Source organism: Chamaea fasciata, unplaced genomic scaffold, assembly GCF_029207755.1.
Source record: "Chamaea fasciata isolate MVZ Bird 193981 ecotype frontalis unplaced genomic scaffold, bChaFas1.0.hap1 SCAF_6, whole genome shotgun sequence".
Taxonomy (NCBI): Eukaryota; Metazoa; Chordata; class Aves; order Passeriformes; family Sylviidae; genus Chamaea; species Chamaea fasciata.
In genome coordinates, this window is record NW_027094091.1 from 18,336,132 (window position 1) to 18,354,622 (window position 18,491).

At 42.4% G+C, this 18,491-nt stretch overlaps 1 protein-coding gene across 4 annotated transcripts in view; it reads left to right on the top strand.

Moving 5' to 3' along the window:
- RBPJ (recombination signal binding protein for immunoglobulin kappa J region) overlaps positions 1 to 18,491 on the top strand; it is a 144,807-nt gene that overhangs the window by 77,310 nt on the left and 49,006 nt on the right. The window contains exon 1 of one of the 4 annotated variants that reach the window (XM_066185570.1): positions 8,910 to 8,968. The exons of 1 other annotated variant lie outside the window; for it this stretch is intronic. In XM_066185570.1, coding sequence (XP_066041667.1) covers positions 8,949 to 8,968 — 20 coding nt within the window. In that variant the 5' untranslated portion in view covers positions 8,910 to 8,948. 2 more of the 4 variants (XM_066185573.1, XM_066185569.1) reach the window with 2 other exon arrangements.

Genomic DNA, 18,491 nt, shown 5'->3' on the forward strand with positions numbered 1-18,491 from the left:
CAGAATGACATATCCAAGTTTTCAATGTTTATCGTCACAGCTTTTTTCATTTAACTATTTTCTACAGAAGACTTTGAAAAATAGGAAAAGGGGAAACACAGAGACCCAGACACCCTTTCAGCAATGCTGTGTCAATTACAAATACAATGATCACTAGGTCTGGGCTTATTGGTGACAGTTTTTCTTCCCTCCAATTTGTGTTAAGGCCTGAAATCACAAAGCTGTGATCCCTGAGAACCTCCTTTGTAATGCATATCAACTTTCGTTGTGCCCCTTTGTTCCCAATGTGATGGAGCATTGTGGTGCCTGTGTCCAGGGAGCAGGTTCGCATTATTGTTCTTGTAAATATGTACTGCTGGGCACAGCTCGGTGGAAGGCATTGAGTTTGTGCATGACTGACGCCGACCCGGACAACTGCTCTGACCCCCAGCAGATGGTGGTGCAGGGACTGCAATGATCTGGAAGTAATAGCATGTGCCATTTCTTTTTGTTTGGAACAGACAGCCAGACCCTGCATTTCCCTCCCCTGAGCAGCAACAGCTGTATATACAGTAGGGACCAGCGCACCCCTAACTGTCACTCCAGACCTTCTCCTCTGCCAGTAATCAGAAAACCTTGGGCTCTGAGACTCCATGGAGATTAAACACTGTATGAACACCACATGGCTCTTTCGAATGTTAATAAAATTGTGAGCATTGGGGCATAGATCATTTGTTTTCCTAGAGAAAAGTGAGTAATAGTTAAATATATCTACCACCCCTGATATTAGACTTTGCATTTATGGCCTTGCTGGTATTTTAACCTCTGCACAGATAAACACAAGGGTACAGGAGTCAGTATTAACTAAGAATTTTAACTTTTAGACTACAAATAGCCTTTCTGTAGCTTAAATAAATTTTACTTGTCATTTGTATTTATCAGAGACCAAAACAAGTGTTTGTTTTGAAAGGAAGGTATAAAATGGGTGAAAGCCCACAAATGATGTTTTCTCCAAGGCCATGGGACATTTACTGCTTCAAAATGATAGCTGAGCAGTTTGCATTTGATTCTGTAAGAGGCCAGATTTTTTAAAAAACTCACTGTATATGAGGCAGCTCATCAGAGGTCAGAAACAACAAATTAGAGCATGATGGAGTTAATAATCACCCACTTTATGTCTGGCCTGTGTCACCAGCCTCCATAAAATTGTCCTGACGGTCCAGAGGGGAAGTTCCTTGGGATGGATGGAGCAACTGCTCCATGCTCCTCCCCTCTCAAGCCCTAGCTGAGATGGCTGTCAAAGAAAGGGGTTGAAAACCAGGTGCACTCTAAACATTGTATTTCTGGCTGCTATAATGCTTCTGGGAGGCTTTCAGCTGGCAGGTCAAAAAAGAGCAGACTTGCAGCACTCAAAATGAGGAACAAAGGGAGGGTAGGAGTAATAGCAAGAAATCCTTTAGACTTTTCCCCCACTTTATACTGGCATAAAACAGCTCTTGGGGATTTTATACACAAGATCCCCAAGCTATATGCCCATGTTCTAACTGTCAGACCATTCCTCTGCGAGAGGAAAAGTTGTTTAATTCAGTGCAATCTCCCTATTTCTGTGCAGAAAGAAGAAACCTCTTCTGGGTTTGCCTCTCTCAGTCTCCCCACCTTAATGAAATATTCCTGGGAGTACCCAGAGTCTCTCAGGGCACAGCATCACAACACTGCTATCAGGTTATACTCAGCCTCTGTTGCTGGGCTGGTGGCTGAGATGTCTCATTATCTTTAATTTAGAAATTTCATCATAGACTTGAGAAATGACCTTGTAAGCTTTGCTGAGACCAGCTTAATTCTTTACAACTCCCCATCTTTTGAAGAAAAAGCAATGTTTGGAAATCCCTGCTCACCTTCAGTGTAAAACCACCTTGGGTTCATCACGCATCAGAGTTGGGTCAAGAGAAAAATCTTTGAATTTCTCCTTGTCTGACATGTAATGAAAATGATTGTTCAGCTTGAATTCCTTCCATACTTTCCTCATCTTGATTCTAGCACCACTACCTCAAACAACAAACATTTAAACAGAAGTAGCTTTACTTTCTTGACTAATCCCATTAGCTTTAATGAGTCTAATCGCACCAGTAAAATTATGCATGTGCTTAGCTCTTGGCAAGGTCAGTGCCAGTAATGAGGAGAAAAACAAACTGATAATGAAACCATGAGTAATAAAAATGTCTGGATATCTGCATTTCTAGAAAAAGATATGGCTGTCTAGAACATTAAAAATGAAACACCACTTGTTAAAATTATAGAAGAGAAAGTGAATCCTAAACCAAGAATGACAGTAAATAAAATCATAAGTAAATTCTTTAAGTAATTATTATCCATGACATGTCTTCAGTTACCTCCATAACAGCTATAAGCTCATTGCCCTGGTGATGATTTATCTGTTCATCCATTCATTTGTATGACACTCAGCAATATGATATCCAAGCACTAATAAACTTTAGCATTAAAAGGTCATGTGTAATTCCCTAAGAGGCAAAAATTCAAAAGGTGTCTTTTGACACCTTCAGATCTCTGGATCTGAACAGTATTCTCAGGCAATTTGTATGAAATATATTTTCAGTAATTCTGGCCAGAAATAGTCCATCTATTTTCAGGAGAAGCATTATGGAAAATGGTCTGTGGAACAGCAAAACGATAGTAGTATGAAAGATAAAGTCCACAACAATTAGAATTTTGTAACCCAAATAGATATCAACATGGCAGTATTACAAGTTAACTATTTTTTAGGATTACATGTTCTTTGGTGATGCCTTTTGACTATTTTCTGTTTCAAGACTGTATAACTTCCTCAATTATTTAAATAAACAGCACCAAACCAAGCATTATCTTTATAGACCACGGCCACAGACACTCTGTAAGCTACTAAACACACAAAATCAGTTTAACTTCTCTATATAGGACCAGAATGAGGCTTACCTGTCACTAAATTTTCCAAAGAGCGTTTATATGGTATCCAGCTTTACACTTGTGAATCAATTAATTTCGTAACTCCTCTATCTAGCCATAGACAGAATTCCTGTGTGCACATATTTGTATGTAGAATTATAGGTTAAGGACTTCTGTCCATATTTCCTCCTATTTGACATAGTGTATGGTCATCACTAGGACAAAGACTTTTCTAATACATAGTAAAATGGGGTGGTTTACAATGGAAAATGGGTTTTTAGTGATAGTTTTATCAAGAGGTCATGTGCAGATTGTGGTTTTCTTTTATAGTAGGCTGACAAATTCCTTTTTTGTACCTTGTTATAGTTAGTCTGAAATTTTCTTAAGCATTGTTCTGTTACATATTCCCTGTAAGTAAGAAAAATGTGTATAATTAAGGGTGTGTATTTCACTTGTGTTTTGTAGAATCAAATAAGTTTTCATTCTGTTTTTCAAAAAACACACTTTACTTACAGATAGAGATGAAGTCTGTCAGCATATATTTTCTCAAAGAGCCTAATGAATGAGAGACCAGACAAGCTGAAAAAATCAGCTCTAGTTCAGTCACTAAATTATAGGCTTGGGTGTGAGTGTAGATAGTGAATTAATACACATCAGGAAAACAACAGAACTGCAACAGCACCTCTGTCGCAGTCCGGCTCACTGCGACCCTGAGTCAGGTCCGGCCGGGCAAGTGTGGCAAAAATAGAGGGGTGGGAATGATGGAGCTGCCTGAAAAATAAAGAACTTTAATAGAGAAAATAACAAACAGCAGAAACTGCACCATCTGAGGGGCAACATCCAAAGACCCAGGGGGGCGTGGCAAGCTTGACAATATATCGAGGTATCTGAGGGCAGGGGACCAATCCTGAATGCAGAACAGGAACATGACCTTATACGCGACAGGTCCCGAACCAACTGAGAACCAGAACCAGAAACATGGCCTACTATGGAATCATTCCATTAGCATACAAACTTCCATCCTTTCAGTATCCCGCCTCCCATGGTCTCAGGTGGAAGCCTCCTGCATAAGCCACCGAGCCTAAACCACTACTCATCCCAGCCAGTTTGGTTCCCACATACCACTGTGTTAAAATGTTAAAATGTTTTTAATGTTCTCCTGCAGAAAGACATCTGTATTCACACCAATTCAGAATTGTAGCATTGCAAAATCAATTTGTATTTGAATAAAATCAATAAAACATCTGGAGTCATATAATCTTTAAATGTTCCCTTTTGCTTTGTTAATTATTTGTGATAATTCACTGTCTAATCAACGAGTTCAATCTCCCCCATTTTCTTGATTTCAGCAGGATGCAAATAACTTCCTTAGGGGTCTTCAGCTCAGAGTCAGTCCTACAGAGATCAGACAGACTGAAAAGAAGCTGTGTCTTCTCCTGTACGTTTTGGAAACATGGAGATTTTTACAGTTTGTCCCGCTGTACTCCTTGTAATGAATGACTCCGTAGTCCTGCATCCTGTGGTTTGATCTTAGAACTGGTTTGGTGCATGCACACATTAGCCATGGCAGGAGGTCAGGGCAGCACAGCAGCCACGCTGCTGGCAGCACCAAGGCGGGGCTTGAGGAATCCCTGCTCTGCCGCCGCCTGTGAATGGTGGGATGCAGGGGGCTGGCACTACCTGGTGTGTGTCGGGCAGGCTCTGCCACCCCCCAGGACATTTTAGCCTCCAGAGGATTCACTGAAGTCTGGTGGTACTTGCAGGGGCACCCTGAGGATGAGAGGGCTGATGGCACCAGCCATCACTGCAGAGGGCTGTACATGGAGAGCAGGGCTAAGGGAATAACCTGGCACTACACTTAACTGGTGGACAGGCATCGTGCACGAGTGGAGGAATGCTGTGTAAGAGAGGTTCAGAGGTGGGCTCTCTGAAGAGCCCAGTAAAACTAAGGAAGGATACAGGGTAGTTTGCATGCAAACTGACAAAAAATTTCACCCAATCGAAAGAAAATAAGTGAAAATTCTGGGGTAAGATGAGGAGCAAAATTTAATGCAAGGCAAAGTGTCTTAACAGGCTGTTCTATACAAATATTTAAAAATAAGAGGTTATGGGAAGTCAATCATCAAGCTGTTCACACTGTGAACCTACATAACCACATGATGTTATTATTGTTAACCTCATCTTCCCTCCCCCTCTTCCTTCCTAATGTTTCCTATACTCCTTGCTTCTTGTCATTACACTAAAAGAGCACTCTGGGAAGGGAATGTACTTGCTTTCAAGGCAACACCATAGCGAGGCCCAAGTTTGACTGTAGCTTCTGGGGGCTCCCACACCAAGGGATACTTACACCTGAGCCCACACTAAGACACAGATACAGATTTTTTTCTTTGCTCTACCATCCTCTTTGAGACTATGCCACAGGAGCAAAAACTATTTAACAATGCACCTGCTGAGGACTGCTAACTAACCTACTCTTTTTCCTTGTCATCCTTCAGACAATGTTGCAAGTTCTCTGAGCTGTGCTGAACATCAGCATCCATTTCAAAGAGCAGACACTCCTGACATTGAGCTGGCAGGCTAACAGCTTAAGCGATAACTTCTGTTGGCACATGCACCACAGTTCAGATCTAAGAGTTGTTCTGTGGGCAAGTGCCTGTTTATTTGCTTTCCTAGACACGCGGTTGAACCACACTGTACATCCTGTGCTTATGAAATTCCAGCAGGGTTGTATCACAGTGCCTACCACTAGAATGTGTGATTTACACCACCTACAAACTGCAACATCTCAAGATAAACCTGCTCCTTATAATGAAGATCCAGATAACTGCGGTCCTCACTACCTACAGTGCTTTTTAAGGTCACTGGGTTTTAAAATAGCTGGGATTTTACAGGACACACTGTGAGATTTTTTTTTTTTGTAAGACAGAGTCTCTTGTCCCCTTGCTCATCTCTCACATGCTTGTGCTAAGCACATAAGAAACCTGGGATTGCTTCTATACAGAAATGTGCAGGTCTTTTCTTTTCTCCTCTTTCTCCAAACTAGCAAGGTGGGAAGAAGTTGCCAAATGAGAAACATATTAATTAGCTAGTGCTGTGCCCAAAGGAATGAGCTTAGGGGAAACCCAGAGCCAAGGCTGAGCTGGAGAGTTTGGTCTGGACTGGTCAAACAAGCTGTTGAAATCTTTGTCCTGGTTATCACAGCTTGCATGCCATGCTCCGTGCTCCTGCCTGCCCTACCCCTCCAAAGGTGGGCTGCTTGAGCACTGCTGGCCAGCAGCTCCTGCAGTACCATTGGTGGGACAACACTCCAGGCCAAACGACCTCCCCCCGCTCATACAGAGGGCCTGATCCCTCACGATTCCATGGGCTCATCCTCAGCTCCTTGTCTTTCCTCCACTCTCCATACAAAGCAAGACTGAGAGGACAGGGGATGTATGGATTCCCAAGATGAAGCCTGCTGAGATCCACTAACCACTGGCCAAGTGGCTCCGTCCACATACCCTCGTGTTGATGAATCCAAGTTTGAGGTGATTTGGTCCTGTCCCCCAGCTGAAAAGTGAGAGTAAATTGGATTTCTTGCTTTAACAGCCTTCCATTTTCAAAGGTGACTAATGATTCTGAGCACCCAGCTGGACTCAACTGGCACAGCACCTGCTTGGAACACAGGTGAAGCCCAACACTTGTGGAAATCACATCCTTCAAAGATGCCTCCAAGCTGTGCTTCTCCAAATTGTCTCTGAAGTGGCAGGCCTGATTCAGAACCCTCTTGCCAACCTCAGCTGAGCATAAATAGAAAAGTCAAACTACTGATTTGCATAGCAAACACAAAAATTTAAATGGTGCAGCCCTGCTATTTAAATTTTTCTACATCAGGTCTGGAAGTGCTTATATTCACTACAGGCCAGAAAGAGAAGTCTAGTTCCCTGAGGCAGTGGATGCTTTCAGTTTCCAACAAAGTCAACAGGAATTCTTCACACTCTGTGTGAAATTCAAACTTTTAGCAGCAACAAGAAAATTCAATGCATAAACAATATTAAAAAACCCTTAGTGGCTTATTATCTTTTCTTCCACCAGGTACTCATATGAAGTTCAAGCTATTATTTTTGATTTGAATAGTATTCCTGGCCTTTTGAACTGCAGATCATTTATAATTTTAAAAACTTAATCGGTGGTTATTTGTTTTATAATGTACTGCTGTCAGGGATGAAAAGGACTACAATGGTTTCTATGATTACTAATTTTTCAAAATAATATACCTGCTCCAGTATCCAATCAATCTGGTTATTAATCAAAGTGCCTTCATTGTAAACTATTAAAAGAGGCTAGACACTGCAGATTGTGTGCTGTATTTTTAGATTTTCCAGTTTGATTCAAAGCACACTAAAAGTGGGGCCCCATAAAATAACCATCTAGAGACAGTCCATGGCAAACATCCAGAAACTATTCTTAATGGAATGGAGTTAGCATGAGCTGAGATCATTCTTTAGCCTTGGGAGGAAAAAAAAAAAAAAAAAAAGATGTTTTTAGGAAGAGATTTCCAAAGGGATTATGAGCTGCTCTTTGCAAACAATACAGAGGATTTCCAGTATGCATTGTGCTTTTGCCGAGAACTGTGCCTACAAGGGAGCCAATCAAAGTCCTCTTATATCTAATGAGGAGGGGGAAATCATGAGGGGGAAAGTCCCTTAATGACAGGAGACAATAGCTGTCTGTACAGTGAGACGTACAGAAAACTTTGTCACCAAGGAATCTCTTAAAACATGATTTTACTTATCTGAGACATTATTCATTGAGTTGGCATTAGCAGTGAAGCATGTATGTGGGCGAGAAATCCAAAATCCTATTCATGGGATTACTGAAATGTTATCTTCTTCCGTAATCTGGAAGACAGCAGAGGTAGAGCTAAAGTAATAAAAAAGACGTAGGCTTTGTAAACTCATTAATCTTTAAACCAGTGTAGCACTTGTCCCCAAGTTAGACTGACACGCTATACTGAACACATAAAGGAAGTTGGACAGACAGAAGTCTTGATGTAAAAGGATTAGCTTTCAAATTTGGTCTCCTAATGGACAATCAGAGCCACATCCTGAAGGGGTAATGTTGTTAAATGAATCCAAAACTGGGGTCGTCTTTTCCTGCCGTATCAAAAGGCAGAGCACACCCCGGGAACTCCGTGTTGTGATACCTCTTGTCCCCGTGCCCGCACTCAGCCGTCTATCGCCACAGGGTTCGCTCAGCTGGCTGGGGCTCTGCCAGACTCCACTGTTTCTGTTTGCTAAACAAACGCATCTTACGCACTTCAGCTGCGGATGAAAACAAAATTATGAAACCAGGCTTTTAATGTAAAACCGAATTCTAAAAAAAACCAAAATGACGTTAACAATTCCATGGAAGGAACCTAAGAGGTCTTCCTAAGGGCTGTGCCTCCAAACCCCAGCCTCCCGCTCTTTTTATTCACCGTTTGTCAAAGAATTCTTTCCGCCCTGTCCCAGCTCCCAGCTCCGCGCCGGCGGCCCCCTCAGCCCCGGCACCGCCGCGGGTGTCTCCGGGCCGCGCACGTGCCGGGCCCCCGGGCAGCACGAGGCGCGCGGCCCCACGCGCACTTCCCGCGGGGGCGGGGGGAGGAAGCGGTGGCGGCCGTGGGCAGATCCCCGCGCGCGAGCGTTCGCCCCGCCCCTCCCTCCGCGCGCCAAATGGTTCCTCCCCGTCCGCCCCTCCTCGCGCCGGCGGGGGCGAGACGCGCGAGTGGGCAGAGGGAATCCCTCGGTTTCCCCTGAGCGAGCTCCCCTCTCGCGAGACTTGCGCCGCTCTCCGCATGCAGGCTGGCTCCAGGCTCTCGCGAGAGCGGCGCGGTTCCCACGCCCGGGCTGTTGTGTCTGAGGGGAGAAGCCCGGGCGCTGAGTGGGCGGTGCGCACCACCCCCCCCTCCCGCCCCGCGCGTGTCTCGAGGACCCGCGCACGCGCGCTCCGGGCCGTGGGGAGGGGGGCGCTCTCGCGAGAGTAGGAGTTTTGGCGAGAGTTTGTGGAAGATGGCGCCTGTTGTGACAGGGTGAGTGCGGGGCGTTCGCGGCGCCCGCCGGAGCCGCCGCCGCCCGGGGCTGCCTGGGCGAGGCCGCGCCGCGCCCGCCTGCCCGCTCCTCGGCCGCCGCTCGGGGGCACGAGGGGCTGCCCTCCGGACGGCCCGCGGGCGGGCCCCGCGGCGCAAACCTCGCGGGGCTGGGGTCCCGCCGGGTGGGCGCACGGAGGAGGCGCCCCGGGTGCCGGCCCGGCAGCGGCCGCGCTCTCCGGCCGCCCCGCGGCGCGGGGGTCCCAGCGGGTCTGGGCGCTCACTTTGCTTTCCTTCTCTCCGGCACGGACACGCCGGTCGGGACTCCGTGCAGGGTCAGTGCTCATCCCGGCTGCTTCGGAGCGGGTACCGCTCTGAGGGCTCCCGAGGGAGCGGCGGAGCTCAGCTGGGAGGGGACCTGGGGCTGGCACGGGCTGTTCTCCCTTCTCGGTAGCCCCGGTTCGACCCCCCACAGGCGGGGGTCCTCCAGGCTCCCCCGGCCACGGACCGGGAGCGCTCGGACAAAGGCTTTTGCTGCTGCGGTTGGAAGTTGAGCGCGGTGCCCCGGTGCCCCAGCGGCTCTGGCACGGCGAGGCTGGCCAGGGCCCGGCCCGGCGCTGTCACTTGGCGGCGGAGCGCTCCTGGTCTCGCCGAGCGCGGGCGGGCTTGTTCCGTCAGCCTGGGCGACAGAGATTGCCTTTCTCTCCTCTATGCACACCGTTCCCAGGGCTTTGTTGAGTTTCAGTTGCCTTCCTTCAAATGCTGCGGTGCAGGGAAGGGTAGCAACCTCCCTAAGCCACGCTGGATCGTAATGAATGGTAGTCTTCATCCCTTTCAATCACACTGGGTAATACTTAATCATGGCTAGCCAGCTGCAGCATGTGTCACTGTAATAAGTGACACCCTCTTAGCCACCTACAGCTGATGAATAATAACAGATCCACTGCTGGTGTACAGTACGCAATCACACCTGCAGTGTTACATTGCACGTTGCCATCCTCGCCACATCTTGATTGCTGCTTGTTTGAAGTGCGATATCCTTAATTTTGGACTACACTGAGCACGTGACCTCCCTCTATGTGTTGAGGGGAAGAGACAGTCGGGAGAAGAATAAGCTGTTTCTGTACTCCACCTGTTTGTTCCGAATGAAATTTTATCTCAGTCAGATACTTGTAGGTCTTTCTAAAACGTGGACCTTATTTTAAGATTTCACAGTGTGTATGTGACCTTCTGTCTTCCCTGTGGGATTACATTGTCTACAGCATTGGCTCTGTGGTTAGAGAGCAACAGCCTGCTTGGGGGTGGGGTGGAGTTGGTGGTTGATGCTTTTGTTCTCGTGGAGAAGGTAGCATTATGGTATTTTGTTGTTTTGTTGGCTGCAGCAGTGTTTCCAATTCCTCGCTCTTGTTTGTCAAAAACTAAATCGAAGCTTTTGCTTGGTTTCTTGCCTGATGAAGGTGTCTTGTGGCTGGTATAGAATTTCGCAATTAAATGTTCTTTAGGGAAGCTAATCTTGTTATGATTCCTGGAGTGTACTGTTTTAGAGGTTGGACTTGAAAGAAGGGAATAAATGCTTTTAAAGTTTGCTTTAACTATTAGCCCGTGCTCTAGTTAGCAATTAAGTTTTTCCACGTTTCTGTTAGTTTACTCATCTGAATATTTGGGCTCCATTTCCTTTTGTTTATTGATTATTACAGAATTGTCAGAAGTGTTGTCATGTTTGTGACATTAGTTTTATCCTTTTCAGATGTCTGTTAAAGTGTTGACAAAACAACTGTGGATTATTTTAAAAACAGTGATCATAGCAGTAGAAAAGGTACCATTTTAAGGAGAGTAAAAAAATTGTTTGTAGTTCACGATTTTAATGCTACATTTGTTGTTTAAACCTAAAAGTTCAATAATTTTCTGGAAAAACAATTCTGTTTTCTTACTGTTAAATACTTCCAGTGTAGGTAAAATGAAATATGCTAACTTTTGTTAATGTTGTAGTTATATTGCATGAAGGACCTTGATTTTTTTAATTAATTTAATGACCTGTTTTTGGAGTGTGGCTCTGATGCTGAGTTGTCTGTGTGTATTAGGATTAAAAATTGATGATTCTCCAGTAGCTGATTTTTTTTTTTTTTGAAAATACTATAAGGAGTTTTCTTTCTGGACTGTTCTGTAAAAACTTATTTGGACAGTGGGGAGAAGTGTTTGAAATTAAAAAGGAATAACCAAAGAATGTAATGTGCAAATCCTGCATTGGGTTATGAATGGGCATCACATGGGCACTTAGACTTTGAAGTAAAGCTTGTGGCTCTTTTCAGTCAGTTTTACCTGAATGAAAAAATTTGCTTTTTCTTTTCCTGTGAAAACTCTATGCCTAAGCTTCAGTTATAGTACATAGGTTTATGCAGTGTTGGAATGGAGTAGTAGGAATTTCCTGCCGCACTTTTGGGGGGCACTCAGAGTAGGCTGTGGCTTTGTTGTTGGCAGCATGTGGCACCCTCGTGCTGCTGCCTCACAAGGAGTGTTTTGATGAAACTTGCTCATATGTGCAGTGTGACAAGCTAAACTGCACAGTGTCAGAGCCAGAGACAGTGAGAAAGGAAACAGAAACATGAGACAAGTCACTTAAAAGGAATTACTATTCACAACTATTATTTAAAAGAAGTGGATAATTTATGGCTGGGATTATAGGATAGTGTTTTTGGGGTTTTATGGAGTATTTTTGGTTTTGATTGTGAACAGTTTAGGGAAATATAATTTTAAGATGACAAAATTAATGAAAGTGCTTCTTTAATTATATTTTGAGTGAAACCACTTGTTTTTAAGTAATTGCTCATACTGCAAGAATACCTGTAGGCATCCATTAGCTTGAAAATTGCTCTTCTAGGTGTAATAAAGCCATATGACAGAGAAAATCTCTAGTGCCCTGAACTTAATTTTGCAATTTTATGGTGACATAAAGTATGGAATGGTGTCTTCTTAGTAGCCTGGGATAACGTGATCTGTAAATACTAGAAGCCAACTTAGAAATAACAGATTGAAATGATCAATAGTGAGCATTATTTTCAGTACTTGATTACCAGTTAAAACTTCTGTAATAGCAGCACACAACCCAGCATTTGGATTATTTGTTAAAGAGATTGAGAAGCCTTGAAAAAGACAAAAATACTTTGAGTAGGCTTACTGCTGGTATGATGCTGGTTTTCCACAGGCACTGTACGGTAGAAAATTGTTTTAGTCACATTTCTAAGTAACAGGCTATTCAAGTTCCATGTCTGAATTAGTCATCCTGGAGTTCAGTGGTTATGAGGGGTTTCCTGACCCAGAATGCTTAATGATTTAAGGGTATGGGTAGACTCGGGATCTGTGATGGCACAGGAGAATGTTTGGCATCAGTGAGGTGAATTTTAGTATAGTAGTGTCGATGTGACAACTATCTGGTAATTTTGTTTCTTTCTTTTTAATGAGAAATAGGGAAAAAACATGTAAGGAGGTTTTTGAAAGAGGGTGCTGTTTCAGGGTGCTCTCCTAACCACAAGGACAAGGGAAAAGAAGTTCAGAGGTGAAAATATAACAGTTTATCAGAACTTTAACCTCATCTACATCCTGATTAGTAATTTTAGAATGAGGTCCTTGACCAGTGAGGGTCTTGAAGTGGAGAGTGAAGTGGATGCTGCTCAAGAAGTGAGACGGGGAAGGACTTGTGTGATCTGGCCATAGGCTAAAAAAAGCTGTTGACAGAGGAACGTTCATAAGGATCAATTCTGGATCTTGAAAGATGAAGAAGATTACTTCACTGGTTTAGGTGTGAACTTCTGTGGTCATGTGATATAATTTCAGCTGCTAGAGGGATATCTTAGTGATGTGATGGGCATTGCTAGGATCTCAATAGCAGGGTATTGCTAGGACCTATCAAGAGCCCAGATTTGAGGGCTAATGCTTAGTTAAGTTCAGGACTTGCAGTAGTAGAAAGAAGACTGAAGCAGCGGTGGAATGAATAAGACCTGTGTGTTGTCTGTGCTGACTGAGCTGATAGTGAGACTCCAGTGTGGGGAAAGAGAGACTCAAGCTGGGGTGTCGACTTGGACAAGCCCAAGAGATAGGGAGTAGAAAGAATATTTCTGATTGATGGCAGGGAGTTCCTAGTTGAATTTGAATCCTGGCCCTGGATAGAATGGCAATGGAAAGGGATGCAAGACAAAAGCCTATGGAGCAATTCATAAAGTAATTCTGGTGAATGAGGAGGCTCCTTCAGGAGGGTACACTGAAAGAACAGAGTGATGAGGGATGAGTCACGAGAGCAACAACACCAAGTGAAAGAGGGGGAGTTATTTCTGGAAAAGTAGCATTGCTGGTAGTCTTGGGTGATTGACAGGTCTAGGAAGATAACAATTACTTATTAATTCTGAGCCTCATCATGGAGTTAGGCTGCAAGAGATGTTAGAATGGTTTCAGTGAAGCTTAGTAAGTGGAAACAGGATGATGTAGACTATAGGACTAGAATTCATGGATAGGTTCTTCAGGCTACAGTTTTTACTGTCACTGAAGGTTTAAATGGTGCTTATTAAGATTTGACTAATAGCGTAACTACAGCTATTGTATTGTGTATATGCACCTGATGAGTGTTAAAGATTGGAAAAAACTCGTTTACAATCAAATGAGTAGATGGTTTTGTGTGACTAATGTTTAAATCGTTATCAAGGAGCACGTGCTGTCTTAAGTCAGACTATTGGGAAATCTTTGTGAGCACTATATTCTTGAAGGAGTCTTCTGAAATGCTGGCAAATACTCTTTTAACCTATTGTACTTTCAGTAGAAGCAATTTTATGGGGTTAAGGTCTTAATTTGGATTTTATTTGCTTTTGCTGTTTATTCATTGTATTAGGTAGCTCTTTGTTGTTTGACTTACTCTGGTTGATACAGAGCACAAAGAAAGTTTGAAAATAATCTTTGTATAGCTTGATTTCTCCAGAAATAATCTGTAACTATTGTGTTTGGCATAGTATGTGTGTGCTTGTTACAGCCAATTAAAAGGCAATATTCTTTGCTGATATCTCTTTGCAAAAATAGTTCTCTTTTAAGTATTGTTCAGTACTATGAATTGCATAATGATCATGGGTTTGTGAATGAGAGTGAGTTTCTTTCTTCTGACTTGCTAGTTTCTATTTTGCAGTAATAATGTATTTTAGGACTATTTTTCATTATTTTGAACTCCAATTTCTATGTGTAAAAATAGGGTGAAAAGTAGAGCAAGTGGCCTGTCGGTGTGTATAAAGTCTTTCTAAAAGCCTTGTGGTGCGTTCACAAGTAAAGATTTTGAAGAAAGGTTTTATAGTTACTAATTCATTGTTGGTGAAGATTACATTTAAAGTGCAGTGCATACCTGTTCTTTTCTATGTTTGGTTTGAGATAAACTTGAAAAGATAGGTTGTAATTTGAATTTGTAAAATGCATAGTTAACAAAAACAAGTATTCTGTCTTATTCGTTAAATTTGTTAGAATCTCTCTTGGGATGAAGAATGTAGTTTTTGCACAGGATTAGTTTGACATTTGGAGAGAAAATCATGTCGGCAGAATTCTGAAGTTTCAGGACATAATTTTCTGTGTTCCCAATACTTGCAACCCTAAATTCTTTGGATGTTAATTGCAAGCATATTATTAACTGAAGTATATGGCACTAATGTGCTGAAATACTGCCTCCGAAGAACATTTCACAGGGAAGGTGCATTTCAAGTGTTTTTGTTTTTTTTTTTTAATGTTTCTTATTTCAGTGTTTCTAAAAATTGAGCAGTTGTGTATGCTGACTTTTATAGAATTACTTATTTTCTTCTTTTGTGTTTAGGTGGAAAAGAGAAAAAGGCAAATGTCACTAGTTGTATTGTCAGATAAAATCTTAGTTCTGTTGATGAAAGTGGATATGCCTTTTAACTCTATATTATTTCAAGGCATTTTTATAATTATGAATTACAGTCTTGATCTCAGTGAACTTCCATTATTTTTATGTGGAAATGTTTATAGTGTTATAATGTTATACACTTCATCCTTACCTTGAACATAATTGCGTTAATTAATAATTAAGATGATAATGAGGTAAGGAAATAATATAGAATTATGGTTCTTTTTTAATGTAAAAATTCAGAAAAGGAAACAGCCAATACACTTACTTGAAGAGAGAATTATTAATAGAAGCAGTTTCCATATCCCTGTATTTGTACTGAGTCTTGGAAAAGTAAGGGCTGAACTTAGAGTTTCTCATTTCCTGGGGTTCTGCTTCTGTGGTGTTTTTTACTCATAATTTGTGTGTGTATATTTTTTGGTTGCTCCCTTTTACAAAAAAAAGTTAAGTAACCTTTCCAACCTGAAGAAACTCTTTTGTCACCTTTGCTATGTCGCATCACAGCTGTTTTTCAGAACCTATTTATACTGTTTGAAATAATTTCATTTCCTAAAAAATACTTCATGCTCTTCAACTGCACTTTAGTTATCCAGATGGTGACATATGGCCACGGATCTTCTTGCTTATATGCTTGTGAATGCATAAACTCCGTATTTGTGGTGGTAAATTTTTTACCAATAAAGAAAAGAACGTAAGAGTTTCGGTATGTTCAATGTGGGAAGTCTCTTGATTAAGCTTGCAGATTTGGGTCCTTACAATAGACAGAGACTACTATTATATATGTAATATATTCTAATATTATATATGCATTAAAATTATATGTAAAATATAAAATAAAGACAGATGAAGATAACCTTTTTGTAGTATTTTTATTTTTTAAAAGCTTGACTGATCTGTAAAATTTTACTACAAGATATAATTGTTATCATGTTTTACTATTTGAATAATAAGATTGTTTAATGAATGACATGCTGCTGGGACATGATTTGCTCTCTCTGAAGCAACCTGAACACTTCAGTCAGCAGCACGTGTCTTCAGGGAGCTTGTGAGGCTCTTATTTGAACATGTCTTTTTATGTAGATCAGTCTTGAAACATTTGTGTTGAATTGAAATAAATACGTATTTCCATAGTTACTTAAACTAGGAGAGGCCCTGTGGAGTGATCTTGGCTTGTCAGAGGGCTGGGCAATCACCAGATGTGAAACTGAACAAGGGCAGGTGCCAGGGTTGTGCGCAGGCTGTGGAATTGGGGGGCTGCACAAAGGGACCTGGGGGTCCTGGTTAGTGGAAAGTTGGATATGAGTAAGCAGTGCCCTGGCAGCCAGGAGAGCCAAGCGTGTCCTGGCGTGTATCAGGGACAGCATCATCAGCCAGGCAAGGGAGGGGATTGTCCTGCTCTGCTCTGGGCTGGGGCAACCTCACCTCGAGTGCTGGGGGCAGTTTTGGGTGCCACAATGTAAGAAAGATGTAAAGCTCTTAGAGAGCATCCAAAGGAGCACCATGAAGATGGTGAAGGGTTTAGAGGAAGTCATATGAAGAATGACTGAGATCAGCTGTTTTACTCACTCTGGAGGAGACCTTATCATAGCCTAGAGCTTTCTCACAGGGGGAAGCAGAGGGGCAGGCACTTCTCTAGTAATCAGTGACAGCATGCAAAGGAATGGCCTGAATTTGTGTCAGGACAGTTTTAGGTTGGATATTAGGGAAAGGTTTCCCAGGGAAGTAGTCACAGCACCAAGCCTCACAGAGTTCAAGAAGCATCTGGACAATGCTTTCAAGCACATCATGTGAATTTGGGGGTGTCCTGCACAGTGCCAGAAATTGGGCTTGATTATCCTGGTGGATCGCTCCCAACACAGAGTGTTCCATGAGTCTATGATTCTGAAGTTGTTTACACGCTTCACTTGGAAAACATGAAGACTTGACAGTGGTTGTGGTTATGGTATAAGTTTTCTTCATGTGTTTCTTATTCAGGGGCAAGAGTTTATCTTCATTTTGTTGTACTGCATGACTAGCTTGTATGCAGTGGTATTTCATCAGTGGATTGAAAATCCAGAACACTTTCTTGAGTAGGCAACAAACTGTATTGGCAACTAATCATTTTTAACTGCTCTGTGTGAGATCACGCCTGGTTCTTCATTTAATTTTTCTATTTCTCCTGGATTAGATTAAAGGGTATATACTACAATGGATCCTAGTTAGTGTTTCAGTTATTAATCTAACTTCTTACAGTTATTTGAGTAGAGGAATGAATATCTAAATTTTTTCCTCTGTGAGTACAGACAAATATAGACATTTTTCTGAATGTGCCAGAAAAACTGTCTTTCTACTTTTATTCTTGGTAACGTTGCTTGGTCTGTAGGACATTTCATCTGCACTTCATTTTTTTTCAAAGGCATACTTGTGGCATATTTTTAGTGTGTGGCGTTTTGGGAGATTACCAGGAAAAGTTGGTATCGAAATGAAACTTGATCAGGCTGCTGTGAAATTCAGAATTTTCCAAGCCTGAAACAGGGAATTTAATTGTGCAAAATACTGGTCCCTAATTTTTGCGGAACTGGAGAAACTGCATGGAATAAAAGATACTCTTAAGAAAATATCCTACTTTCCTTTTCCTGGCAGCTCTTTTTTTTGCTCTGTAATTTAATTTTGTCTGGAAGCAGTGGCAAAGGATCTTGCAGGCAGTGTTTTCAAGTTGCAAGTTGTGGATTAGGAGCTGCCTATGTAGAAAATAAGGTTAAAATTGTTTGCTTAGCAGAAGAATTTGTGAAACTGAGCTTTTATCAGTTATTGATTACAGGGGAGATTGTCTTGGTAAGGGGTGTTACTGCTTTCACTGGTGATCTTACATAAAGGGAGCTTCAAAATTAGGGTCTGGAGGCTTGGAGGTGCTTGTGCACACTCTGAGTTTATGCCATTGTGGAAGAGTTTTAAGGCCAGGCAGAATAAATAATAATTAGTCTTACTCAGTTATTGTTGTTGTTCCAGCCGTCTGCGTAAAAGCTCTTCATGTCCTGAACATGAAAAAACAAGCACAAAACCCCAGTGACTTGCCAAGGTCAGACAGAGTCTGTGGAGAGGTGGAAATGGAATGACTGTCTCCTGCCTCTGTTCTTGTATTTGATGTAGTTATGGGCTGTTTGCTGAGTTTTGACAGGTGACATCATGTTGTCTCTCCCAACTGTGGCCGTGAGAGCTGCTCAGGAGAAATCAGACTTCCTTAGGTTTTTCCTGTGCATAACAGAAAGGTTAGTAAAGAAGACTTGAGTGACTGTATTCATCACTGGTGTGTTTTGGCTATAGTGGGCAATATTAGTGTGGACACCAGAGAGGTGCTGCTCTTACATAATTGAGGCAGATGCAATGGTTGGGGCATGACCAGTAGAAAAATGTGCCATGTAATAAAATGAAGTGGTGCTGCGGCGTGCTGTTGCCATGTCTTTATACTGCGGGAGAAATTATTCTGTATAGGTACTTATTTTCAAAATTGAAATTATTTCACTGCTTTCTAAATCTGCCATCCAGCTCTGGTTTCAGTGGTGAGTGTCATATTTCAGAAAAGAAAAGGCTTTGGTGAGACTGCTGTTATTCTTCATGTGTGTGCTTCTTTTCATGCTTAGTTTTGTAGGAGATTGACGG